At 50.9% G+C, this 12,254-nt stretch overlaps 1 protein-coding gene across 1 annotated transcript in view; it reads left to right on the top strand.

Annotated features, from left to right (window-relative positions):
- The first annotated feature begins 2,003 nt into the window (after positions 1 to 2,003).
- Positions 2,004 to 12,254, top strand: part of CPNE7 (copine 7) — a 42,382-nt gene continuing 32,131 nt past the window's right edge. Inside the window, exon 1 of the mRNA XM_069085533.1 lies at positions 2,004 to 3,359. Within this exon, the coding sequence (XP_068941634.1) occupies positions 3,186 to 3,359 (174 nt within the window). The 5' untranslated portion in view covers positions 2,004 to 3,185. The remainder of the gene's footprint in view (positions 3,360 to 12,254) is intronic.

The raw sequence follows: 12,254 nt of genomic DNA, 5'->3' as shown, positions 1-12,254 counted from the left end.
ATCCCAGAGGGGCCAAGGTGACTATAAAGCAAATGAACAGCATAGTGGGTCCAGAGCAGGCAGTCAGAATAGGAAGCTAAAGATCACACCAGCCCTGGAAATGAATCCAGCTCTGCCTTGGGCTAGAATTTTTTTTTTTTTGTACCTAATCTAGTCAAGAATAGAAAATGGGAACACCTAAGGGAAAAAAATGAGACCAGCTGTGAATGTTGGTCATTTCCACTCACTTTATTTGGTTCCTAGGTTTCCAGTTCCAGGTTTCTTGTCTCTTCCTCCCACCTCCAGATCCAGTTAAAAAATGAGTTCCCCGATTCTATTTTAGGTGTCAAGCCCCTGCAATGAAACCAAGTGACCACTTGAGGGCTCTTGCCCTTCCTTAGTTCCCGCAGTGTAGGACTAGTATCCTTTGGGTCAGGTTTGGGGAGTATGAAAAGCTAGGATAGGATAATTAAGAGATGGCTTTCTCTGTTGGAGGAATATCTCTTCTCAGGAGAGATGGACAGTAGAGATGATAGCCCTGTAAGCCTTTCCCTACTATCTCCTTTGCTTCTGTGGGACAGAAGTAGGAATCATCTTGTTCTCTCAGGTCCACTTTGGCCACAGACTCTTCTTCCAGGGGGCCAATAAACCATTGCTGAGCCAGTAAGCTGCCTTCCCTTTCCTCCTCTTCCTTCTCTACTCGTTTCAATCCACAAACTCCTCCTAGTTTGCCTCAGGCTCCTTCTTCAGGTTTTCCCTTATTTTCCTCCCTTCCTGGGGTGACATGGCTCCTACCCAGATCTATGTCCTGTTTTTATCTGAAAGAGTCAAGCAGAATGGGCTGAGAGGTGATTTCCCACCTCCTCCCCTTTGCTTCTTTTGATGCCTGTGTGTGTGGTGGTGTGAAACTACTCTTTGGGGCCAAGTCCACAGGTTCAGAGTCACCTTCCCTAGGGAAAGGAAACCTTTCCTGTAGGATCGGGATTGGTATTTTCCTGGATGCATGGGAGGGGATGTGATGGACGTTAAAGGCCCTGGGTATGAACTGGATCTTAGTCAGAAGTCTTCACACTCAGATGCTTTAAGTGCTCCTGAGTTCTCAGTCTGTGCCTCTCTCTTTTTGGGAGTGAACTCAGGAGCCTAACTGAAAGAACACAGGAGGAGGTAGGGGGATGAGCCAGAGGAAAGACCCTCAGTCTCTTCACACCCCCAGCCTGTAAGAACTCCAGAAACAAGATACATCTCTCTAGGATGGGGGTGGGGAACCTATGTCCTCGAGGCCACATGTGATCCTCCAGGTCCCCAACTTCATAGAACACATAGTTTGGATTCAGGCAAAGGGCCACACTCGAGGACCTAGAGGGCCACAGGTTCCCTACCCTCGGGCTAGGGTATGTGTGTGTAAGGATGGATGGAGGGTGCTCCTGCTTTATATTAGAAGCCTTTCCAAAGCACTGGGTTTTGTGGTGCCTAAGTTAGGCACAAAGCTGTTTTGCTTTTTGCCTGTATCAGAGGCAGGTAGCGAGGTGCCTGCTCTCAGAAGCAGAGATGGGGAGGGAAAGAAGTCCTGGAATCTCCAAACCCCTCGGTATGCCTTTCAGGGCGGAACAGGGCACTACCAACAGTTTACTTCGGTAGCTGTCCCTGCTGAAAAATTGGTGCCTCCTGGGGAGACAGATGGGCCTTTGCTGGGCTGGCACTAGCTCCTGGGGGTCCTAGTTCAGAAGGCAGGTACTTACAGGGAGGCCGTGCAGATCATATGAGCTCCCACCAGGGGCAGCTGGAAAGGAGGCTGCTTTTTCCGCTAGCCCTGCCCCCACCCCCACCCTTCCTTCGTGCAGTGGGGCTTCTAGGTCTAACCTGGTCCGGGAGGCACCAAAGAAGGCGCACACAGCTACCTGTGGGAATGTCAATCTTGCTGCAGCCCAGCCTGGAATGATGTCTGCTCCCTGGGCAAAAGAGTCCTAGCCTCCTAAACTGTGCAGGAGGTGGGGTGGGGCTGTTTTTTATGGCTTTCGGAGTGGGGGGCGCAGGCCGCTCCCTGAGAGGAGCAATGCTGACCAACCAGGCTGTGGCTGCAGCGACCTCTTTCCCGCAATCCCAGAGACAACGGCGGTACAGGCGGAGGAGGAGGGAGAAGAGGAAGAGACACAGAGGGAGAGACGGAGAGAGGGAAAGAGGGAGAGAAGGAGAGAAGGAGGGGCCCTGCCCGCCAGCCAATGCGCCGGGCGCTGCTGCCCGTCGAGCCACGTGTGCCCGCCGCCCCGGGTGGGTATGAATGGGAAGCCGGGGCCGCGCCTAGGGACTGGCCACCATTTCCCCCGGCGCAGAGGCAGAGAGAAGGGGGAGCAGCTGGACTAGGGGCTCCGAGTCCCTCTTCCCTCCCTCAGTCCCTTAGGAGAATTTTCCTCCCCCTCGCCCCCACCTCCGTACTCCCACCTCATCGCCCTGCCTTGCCTTCTGCCAGCCCTGGCCCCTTCTGGCCCCCTCCGTCCAGCTGCGCCCCGCCGCCTGGGGAGCTGCGGGGACAGCGACAGCGGGCTGGCTAGCAGCTTGCCCTCCATCCTGTCTGCCCGGAGCTGGCCGGGCACTGCGTGGTGCTGCTCCCGCTGCCAACTTCGCGCTCGACCGGGGCCCGAAGCTGACGAGGCGGTTTCCTTTCTCCTCCAGCTTTCTCTCCCACTTTGAAGACCAGCGCTCAGGGGGTCCTCCTCCTTCTAGCCGGAAAATACTAGCCCTGCCTTGAGCCCCTGGCAGCTCCGGCGCCGGCTTCGCGCCCCTAGGGAGGGTACAGAGGACCCACAGGAGAGCCAGCCAGCGAAGCTGGCTCTGGACTACCAAGGGCTCTGCTTCATTTCTCCCTTAGACCCTCTCTTTTCCCTAGGGGAAACCTAGTGCCTACAATTCCACTCTGCCTGGGGCTTCAGAGAGTGGCCCCATCCCAGCCTCCAGCAGAGCTGGAGGAAGGGTCCTGGGGAGGTGGGGGGGAATATACGGAAAGAACAAAGAGGTCGAAACCTTTTGAGGGGGAGTGATTCCCAGCCTGAACCTGCAGGACCCCAGAAAGCCGTCGAAATCTCCACTTTCTCCGAACGTTCCTTGCTTGAGCCCACCCCACCCCACCCCCATTCCGTGCCCCTTCATTTCGTTTAAAGCCGGTCTACTTGCGAACTCCAGGGGAGAACCAGGTGCCGGCCAGAACGAAGATGAACCCAAGCTCCGAGCGGGGAGCCCCTGCCGCCCTGGGGGTGGTCACCGCCACCTGCGTCTCCAAGGTGGAGCTCCGACTCAGCTGCAGGCATCTGCTGGACCGCGACCCGCTCAACAAGTCGGACCCCAGCGTGGTGTTGCTAATGCAGTCCCAGGGCCAGTGGGTGGAGGTAGGAGGCTACTGCGGGGAAAGAGACGGCTTAGGAGAAGGAGAGGGAGGGAGCGGTGCGCCAGGCGGAGGAGGACTCGGATGGGCTAGGGCTGGGAGTGGAGAACGTGGCCCAGCTCAGGACGAATCTGGGGCTGGGCAGGGGCGGGGATGGTGAATTACGGGGCACTCAGTGGTCCCCTTGAATGCAGAGGTCTTCAGGGTTCTTAGCGGGACTACTGAGAAGCCCTCCCTCGGAGAGCTCAGTTGCACCCCAGCCCCAACAGAGGAGGGCGAGCGGAGGAGTTCCTCTACACTCCCCCCAGGGCCGGAAGGCTTCCGTGCCCCATCGCTCAGGAGCAGTAACAGGTTGCTTGCTAAGGGACTGTTTGGTTCCCTCTAGGTACCCTAGTGGGAATGCTGCGCCCCTCCTCCCCATCCTGCCAATGATACTGGGTCCTTAGAAGCTAGAGGAGGGACTGAAATCAGGGTGTGTGTGTGTGTGTGTTTTTGGGGGGTGAAAGCGAATGAAGGGACACACCTCCATCATTGTTTACGGCACCGGAAGGTGGCAGATTGCTGCCTGGGGCTCTGGGCCCTCTCTATTAGAGAATTAATTATTTATGGTAGGGTGGTGAAGGCTGCCCTGACAGGAAGGAAAGGTGCCTAGGAGTCCGTGTGTCTTAGGGAGGCTTGCCTAGTGGTCTGGGGATGAGGTGGGAGCAGGGCGGATGGGATGGGGAAGGGTGGTCAGCCTTTTCAACTGGGGAGAGGGGCTCCTTTCATCCCTCCCTCCTTTCATCTCCCTCCCCCCCTTCATCCCCAGTACTCTCAGCGCTCTGATGCTTTTTTCAATTTCCCAGCCTCCCGGTTTTCCACCAGTCCCAGCGGGCAGGGGTCAGGGCGAATCAGCATAGCCTTGAGTCCTTTCTGCCCTCTGGACCCATCCAGGGTGTGGCCAATCTCACGCTCACCCTGTCCACCCGGTCCAGAAGGCTCCGGGCTCAGGTTCTAAGGAGTGTAACCAGGGCCGTGGCGCCAGCAGTTGGTTTTGCGGCCAGTGAAGCTGACCCCAGAGCTGTTAGGCTGGTTCAGTGTCGGATGCCTGGCACAGACCTGATCCTTGGCAGATGCCAGCGATCAAGGTCCCTGTGCCCCACTCACCTCGGGCACACAATCGCTTGACCTCCCTGAGGCTAAGAGCGCCACATTTAATAAGACTAGACGGGAGCCTTTAGGCCCTGGAATGTCCAGTCCCAGGAAGGCCAGGATGGCTGGGGTGGGGATGAGGGCTCTTTTAATTTTATTCCGTTGCTTTAAAAATCCAGACTCTGGGGAAATATTATGAGAAGAAATAAGGGAGTTAAACCTGCCTGGGGAGAGGAGGGATGTGTGTTGGGCGGGCTGACTTGGCGAACGGGAGATTCTTGGTGGGGCTGCCAGAAGTTTACCTGGAAATCAGCATTCTTCCGAGACTTGCTCTTACGTTCCTTAGACTCTAAGTCTCTACGCCGCAGGAGGCCAGGACCGAAGAATCAGTCTCATTTCTTCTCAGTTGGGGGGCGGGGGCGAGAGAGGAGGGGGGCCAAGTTGGCTTTTTCGCGGGCTGTTTTGTGCAGTGAAAACAGAGGAAGCTAGAGGGAGCGAAGGCTGAGAGCTTAGCCGGGGTCTAGGGAAGGGGGGCAAAGATCTTTTAGAGCCAGATCAGTTTAGGGCGAGTGATGTTACCTACATTATCTGAATTAACTTGACTGCCCCATTCCACTGAGCTACGGGATCATTAACCTGCAGTCCTACAGTTACTGTCTGTTTTTGGGTCGGGAGAACAGGAGGTTGTGTGGTTTTAAGGCATTGGGGTCCTGTGGAAAGACCACTGGCCTGGGAGTCGGATGTCCTGGATTCAAATCATAGTATGCCTCTGTGTGGTCTTGAGGAGGTCCAAAGTTGCTTTCCTTCTTTGGGCCTTGTAAATAAAAGGAGGGAGCTCCACCCGATGACCTCTAAAATTCACTTTCGGCTCTGACATTCTAAATCTAGTCATTATACAGGCTCCTCGGTTTTCTCTTGGTTGGGCCTCACTGCTTTGGCCCCGTTAAACTGAGCTGTCTAGAAGGCCCAATCTGCCTCCCTGACCGTGAGGACTGTAGTGTTAGGGTGGGGGAGGGGCGGGATGGTGAAGGGGCAAGAAGGGGAAGGAGACACCTAGAGCTACCCTTGGTCGAGGAAGAGTATGGTGGGGTCCACCTCCAGGGGCCCCTTGTTTTCTCCGGATCCTATGACCTGAACTCCCCAATTTGTCCTGGGAATCCCAGATGTTCAGGTCCTTGGAGGACTCGATTTCCTTGACCCCCGGACTGAGCGAAGATCCTTTCGCAGCTTAGGAAACAAAAGAGTGCCTCAAGGACATCTCACACTTTCTCCTGAGCCCCTCTCTGGGCGGTGGGCCGCACTGTGGGTCTTGTGAACCCTGGAGATCTGCCCCCACCCGGGATGCCTGGGCCAAAAGCCCGGGAGCCGCCAGTCAGGTCCGCTAATGGCTCGCCACATTAATGGGCTGCGGTTTGTCTATCTGCTCCTTTCCATGCATCCATCCTTCCATCCATCCATCTATCCATCCACCCCCTCCGTCCTCATCCTCTCCTCTGACTGGATGGGGTGGGATCGCGAGGGCTGAGACGGAGTTGGGAAGAAGCTGCTGGAGAAGAAAGGGACTGATTAGAAACAGCCGCCTCCAAGCACGAGAAAGGAGGCTTGAGCAGGAGAGCTGCTTGGGAGGGACGGGAGAGACTGAGAGCCCACAACATTGGCGCCAGGCGTGGGCATAAACCAGCAGTCCCGAGGAAAGGCACCTCAATCTCTCCCAGGCCACTCTCTTGGGACCCAGGACAGTGTGGCCTCTTTGCTGTGTGTAGCTTTGACAGGCCCTGGGGGTTGCTGTCCTTCCTCAGAGAAACGCAAAAAAGGAAAAGCAGGCACGAGATTTTTGAGGCAAAGGAGGGTGTGGGGAATGGGAAAGGGAACCCCATCTCCTGAAGGATCGGCCACCAGATCGGAGTGTCCCCGGGGAAGTCATACCTCTCAGGTCGTGGAGGCTGCTGATTGTGGCAAGACTGGGGAAGTCGCTGGTCCTTCGGAGAAGTAGGGCAGGGATGTCTGCAGATGACTCGAGTGGTTCCCCTTTCAAAGACTGAGGCTGCTGTGGAACCCTTCCGGCTCCTCATCAAGAAACAGTCTTCATTAATTAATTGATTTGTCACCTCCAAGTGAGAGCTTTCCTGTGGACTTGGGCCTGGAGTTCCCCATCTGACTTTTAAGTTTATGTGGGGTAAATCTAGGCCTACCCTCAGGCCCCAAGGTAGAACTAGCCAGGAGAGTACCAGGTCCCCTCTTCAGAGAGGTGTGGATGGCCCCTGGGAGGCCTTTCCCCCTCAAGACCTACCAGCTACACACCTGCTTTTTCCCCGTAATTAAGATGCTTGTGTTGGTCACATGTGGCCTTGAGGCTTCAGGTTCCCCACTCCTGGTATAGTGTTATCACTACTGAGTGCTGCACCCAGTTTCTGGCCTCAGCTCTTCCATTAACTGACCTTGGTTAGTAAATCAGTCCAAGGCTCTGGGCCTCATTTTCCTCATCTGTAAAATGGGAATTTTGAACTAGATGATATGTAAGGTTCTTTCCAGTTCTGTTTTCTAGAATTCATCACTTTGGGTTAAATGTCACTCTACCCTTTAAAAAAGTGAACTCCCTCTGAAGGTTGCCACATTCTGTCCAGAAGAGCTGAGGGTGATGGAGTTTATCAGATCTCTTGGCTCAGAGGAAGCTGGCAACAGCAAAGCTTGCAAGCCTGATTGGGGCGGAGAGATAGGAACAAAGGGACCCAACTCTGATGAACCCTGGGGGGGGGGGGGCGTTTGGCAGCTGCTCCACTCCGCCTGGCTGGCTGGCTGGGAGCCCATGGTGGGAGAAACAGGCTGCTGGGGTGCAGCAGAAAGGACCTGGGTTTGAATCCTAGATCTGCCATCTTTGGGGTTCTTAACCTGGGGTCCAGAGAACACCAATGGGTCTATCTGGATAGCTTTCAGGGGGTCTTCGATGGGGCAAAAGGCATCTTTATTTCAATATAATTATTTCCTTTGTAATCCTATGTATTTTATTTTCTGCATTTGAAATTATTTTAAGGGATCAATAGGCTTCACTGAATGTTAGAAGGTCCATGATACAAAAAGAACTTTTATTGTTGAGCTAAGGGCTATTACCATACTGTTGAGAGTAGAGTTAAGGGAACTGGAGTTGGGATTCTTCCAAGCTAAAGCACCGGTACCTTCACATACCCTCCACTCCAGGTTCCAGTTGGGTCCCCTGCCACTGAAAGTCAACATTCTCCCTTGGAGTGAATTATTTAGGACCATAGATAAACAGAACTGAAAAAGGCCCCTAGAAATAATCAAGTTCAAGCTGAGGAAACTAAGGTCCAGAATTAGGGGAAGGGTATGGGGGAAAGAGCACTGGATTTGGACTCAAGATACCTGGGTAAGAATCCTGCCTTTGTATGTCATTGGCATATTATGCTTTCTTTCTGAGCCTTGGTCTTCTCATCTGTAAAATAAGAGAAATGGATAAGATTGATTTCAGGGAGTCCATGAATTTAGATGGTTAAAAAAAATACATCTTTATTTTCACTAACCCTGAATCAAAGTTCACCATTTCCTTCAATTATTTAAAAAACTGTGTGTGTGTGTATTTATTTATTTTGAGGAGAGTCCATGAGGCACAACAGATTATGAACCCCTGGATTAAATAATCTGTAAGGTTCTGGATGGTTCTAGATCCTATAATTTACCCAAGGGCACCCCAGGGAGTTAGTGTCATCTAAGAGAACTAGGCAAATGGGTATCTTGACTGCCAGGCCAGGAATCTTCCTATAGCATCATGCTGCTTAAAGGAAAAGGGGGCTTCTACCTGGTAGGCAGAGGAAAGATCCAAGACCTCCTCTCCAGGTCTCTCTCCCTCCCCACTCTAGCCTTTAACTGCTCAGAGGAGAGCAATGTCTATTACTATTTCTACTATTCTGTGTGGTGGAGAGGCTTGTGACATTGTTGTCATTCAATTGTTTCAGTTATTTCTGACTCTTTGTGAGACAATTTGGGGTTTTCTTGGCAGAGATACTGGAGTGGTTTGCTGAGGAAACTGACATAAACAGGGTTAAGTAACTTGCCCAGAGTGACAAAGATAGTGAGTGTGTGGGGCTGGATTAGAGCTCATCAACATGAGTCTTCCTGATTCCTAACCCAGTGCTCTATCCACTGCAGAGATTATGACATTACTAACCTCACACCAACATCAGAGGAATTTGAATTCTTAAAGTGACCAGACTCACTTTTTTTTTTGCTGGGACTGATCCCCCAATCTCACTCTCTAGAGATCAGGAAGCCCCACACCAACTATCACCAACATGAGGTACAAATCCCACCTTCCCTCTTTCCCTTGCCCAATTCCACTCATCTTGAGTTTTAAGCAAAGATAATGATCTTCAAGGAGAAAAATTTAATTTCAGAAGTAATATACATGAGACTTCAGTAATTAAAAATGGGACTAAAGAAATCTACCAGGATCTATTGCATATTAACCTACCCTCATCTTTAGCTCCATGAAGTCCCTACCTGTATCTAGGCAGTCCAGATCTGCCATGGTCTTTAACTCTGAGCTGTCTACCTTAGTACAAGGCTGGCCACCTACCTGTCTCTCCTTTTCTATTTCTGTTCAGTCAGAAAATGGGGCAGGAAGGCTGACTATCACTCTCTGGAGAAGTGACAAGGAGTGGCCTCCTTTTCACCCATACTTTTCAAGCTGTAGTACAATAGGCCTAAAGGTGCTTCCTATAGTTCAAGTCCTTGGGAATGTTTGGGATGAAAACACTTATTCCAGAAGAATCCACTAGGATGAGTCTTCAGTCTGAGAGAGAGACAGATACAGAGAGAGAGAGGAGAGACAGAGAGATAGACAGAGAGAGACAGAGACAGAGAGAGGAGAGAGAGAGGAGAGACAGAGAGACAGACAGAGAGAGAGAAAGAGAGAGAGAAGATGTTCGTAATAAATATCAATATATCTATATCCTCCATTGCCCCTACAAGCACATGAACACACACACACATACACACACAGACTATAAACTCCTTGAGGACAGGAATTGTTGGTTTTATCTTTGACCTCTCAGTGCCTTGATAAAAGAGTTAACAGGGGCGGCCAGGCATCAGGAGACCCGGGATCGGTTCAGGCCTCAGATACTTGGCACCCACACAAAATAACTGGCTGTGTAACCTTGAGCAAGTTACTTAACCCCAATTGCTTTGAGAAAAAAAGTGATCAAATGAGATAATCGATCAAATGAGATAATTTGTAAAGTGCTTAGCAGTGCAGTGGCACATAGTAGTAACTTAAATGCTTATTCCATTCTGTTCATAGAAGTGCTTAATAAATGTTTGTAGCATTAAACTGACAAGGGGGATTTAAGATGACTTTGGTGTTAGAGACTTTTACCTCCTAAGTTATATCTTGGGTCATGAGATGCTAAGGCAGGAAGTGTGGGCACAGGGTGAGTTGGTTGGTTAGTATATACACACAGTATATACACATTAGTTAGTATATATGCATATAGTATATGCATAATTTAATGTCAGATATGATAAGGGGAATAGGAGAAATCTAGATAAAGAATTGAGAAAGGGGAGAATCTTTTTTGGTGGAGGAGGAGAAGGAGAAGTCAAATAGCTTAGTGGTAAGAGTGCCTCAGAGACAGAAAGACCTGAGTTTAACTCCCATCTCTGACACATAGAGGTTGCGTGACCCTGGTCAAGTCACTGGATTTCCCAATGCTCTAGGCAGCTCTTCAGAGCCATAGATTAGAGAGAAGATACCGATTTCCATTGGTGGGGGGACTTTCTTATTTCAGGAGTGTCCTGTACTCTTGAAATCACAGGTCCAGGACCCAGGTAGGATCTGAGCTGGATTTTGAAGAAATAGAAGGAAGTCAAGGGGCAGAGAAGAAGGAGGAGTGTGATCCAGCTGGACCTTCGCCCAGTTTGGTAGATGGGGAATAGCTAATGATCTGTTTGGCTGAAACAGAGAAATACAGGCCAGGGAGTTATGTGAAGCAAGGCTGGAGAGGCAAATGGAGCCAGGTTTCTGAACCAGCTTTCTCTTGAAATCCAGGATAAAGAGTTTCTATTTTATCCTACAGGCGACAGAGGCTTTTGAACAAGGGAGCAAAATGATTAGCTCTTCACATTAGGAGATGCATTTGTCAGCTGTGTAATGGGATGAAGTGGAGAAGCAGTGACCAAAGCCAAAGGAGTCTTTGGGAGGTTATTCCAATAGTCCAGGACAGGTCCTGTCTCAGCCAGGTTAGTACCCAGGGAGGATAGTCCTCCTCTGAGGGAGTTTGGTGTCTCTAGGTCAGTCCCCTCCCCTCAATTTAGGTTCCTTAGAGTGTACTACTCAGTTGAGAGAGGCATTCTCTCCTTTTTCCTTTCCAGCTTCCCTAGAGTGGAGTCTCCTCTTCCCCTTCCTTACTTTCTCATCTCTTAAACACTGGATTCCATTTAGGGGCAGGTCTATTGGACCTCCCCATGGCTTTTTTTTTTTGGAACAGGTGGAAGGCAGGGCAATTGGGGCTAAGTGACTTGCCCAAGGTCACACAGCTAGTAAATGTGTCAAGTGTCTGAGGCCTGATTTGAACTCAGGTCCTCCTGACTCCGGGGCCGGTGCTCTATATCTCCCTTGGCCTTCTGTACACAATCTGTCCAGGGGTAGAGATCCTAAACCTGGGGTTTATTAGCAGCTCAGGCGGATCCTCCTTCCTGAAAAATATGAAGCTTTAGAGAGCTTTGCATCAGGCTGCCTTTTCCCTGTGTTTTCCTGAAGCAGCCATCTGAAAAGGGATGGTTTGGGACCATTTCCCGTGCTAGGCTTTAGTAACTACTCTGTCAATGCCTCTTGGGGTTTGCTGCCCCTGTCAGTGTTGTTAGAGGTGGTTGCAGCTGGAGGACCCTGGAGCTAAGAGGCCCAAGCTAGCACCTCCAGGTGTGTGGGGGCCTATGTTGGGCCCAGGCTGTGGTTCTTAAAAGCCTTAGCTTTGAGGGTCATGGTGTGGGAATCCCCTCCTTCTTGTGCCCAGCACTCTGCATTCATTCATTTCATTCAGCTGGCATTTCTTAAGCCCTGGCCAAGTGCCAGGCGCTGGTTGTGTTAACCTCCAAAGACACAGAGTAAAACAAATGAGCCTGCCCCCCCCCAAAAAAAAAACAACAACAACAACAAAACAACCTGAAACAGTCCCTGCCCTCAAGGAGTTTACATTCCATCTCCACTTTATTCCAAGGATTGAAGCTTAGTGCTAGGGCACTGCCTGGGGAGGGAGAGAAAAAGTGAGAGGTCCCTAGTTCACCATATGGTAATTTAATTCCCATACCTGTGTCTGAACTGTAGGCAATCAGGACCAGGGATGGCTGTCATCTTCTCAGACAAGCAGGAGAAAGAGATTGGGCTAGGTTTGGGGGCTGCTGGTGGGGAGTGTGGTGAGAGCTTAATGCTGCCTTTCAGTGGCCCTAGAGGCTGGGGCATGGTGGGGTGCAGACTTGGGAAGCTCAGAGGGGGAGGGAAGGAGGGAAGGAAGAAACGAAGGAGAGGAGTGTGGGAGCTTTGCTTTACTCCTCACTTGTGGAAAACATTTTTGGATATAATGACTTAATTTCATCCTCTTAACATCCCTGTGAAGTGGACCAAAAACATTTTGATATTGGGACAAGTCATGGAGATTACATATGTTTTTGTTGTTTGTTCATGTTTGACTCTTTGTGACCCCATTTGGATTTTTTCTTTTCTTTTCTTTTCTTTTCTTTTCTTTTCTTTTCTTTTCTT

The sequence above is a fragment of the Petaurus breviceps genome, unplaced genomic scaffold (genome assembly GCF_028583685.1).
Source record: "Petaurus breviceps papuanus isolate PSGF00001 unplaced genomic scaffold, PetGlider_PUasm1.0 176, whole genome shotgun sequence".
NCBI lineage: Eukaryota > Metazoa > Chordata > Mammalia > Diprotodontia > Petauridae > Petaurus > Petaurus breviceps.
Note: the sequence above shows the minus strand (reverse complement) of the source record. Positions and strands in the feature narration are given on the sequence as shown.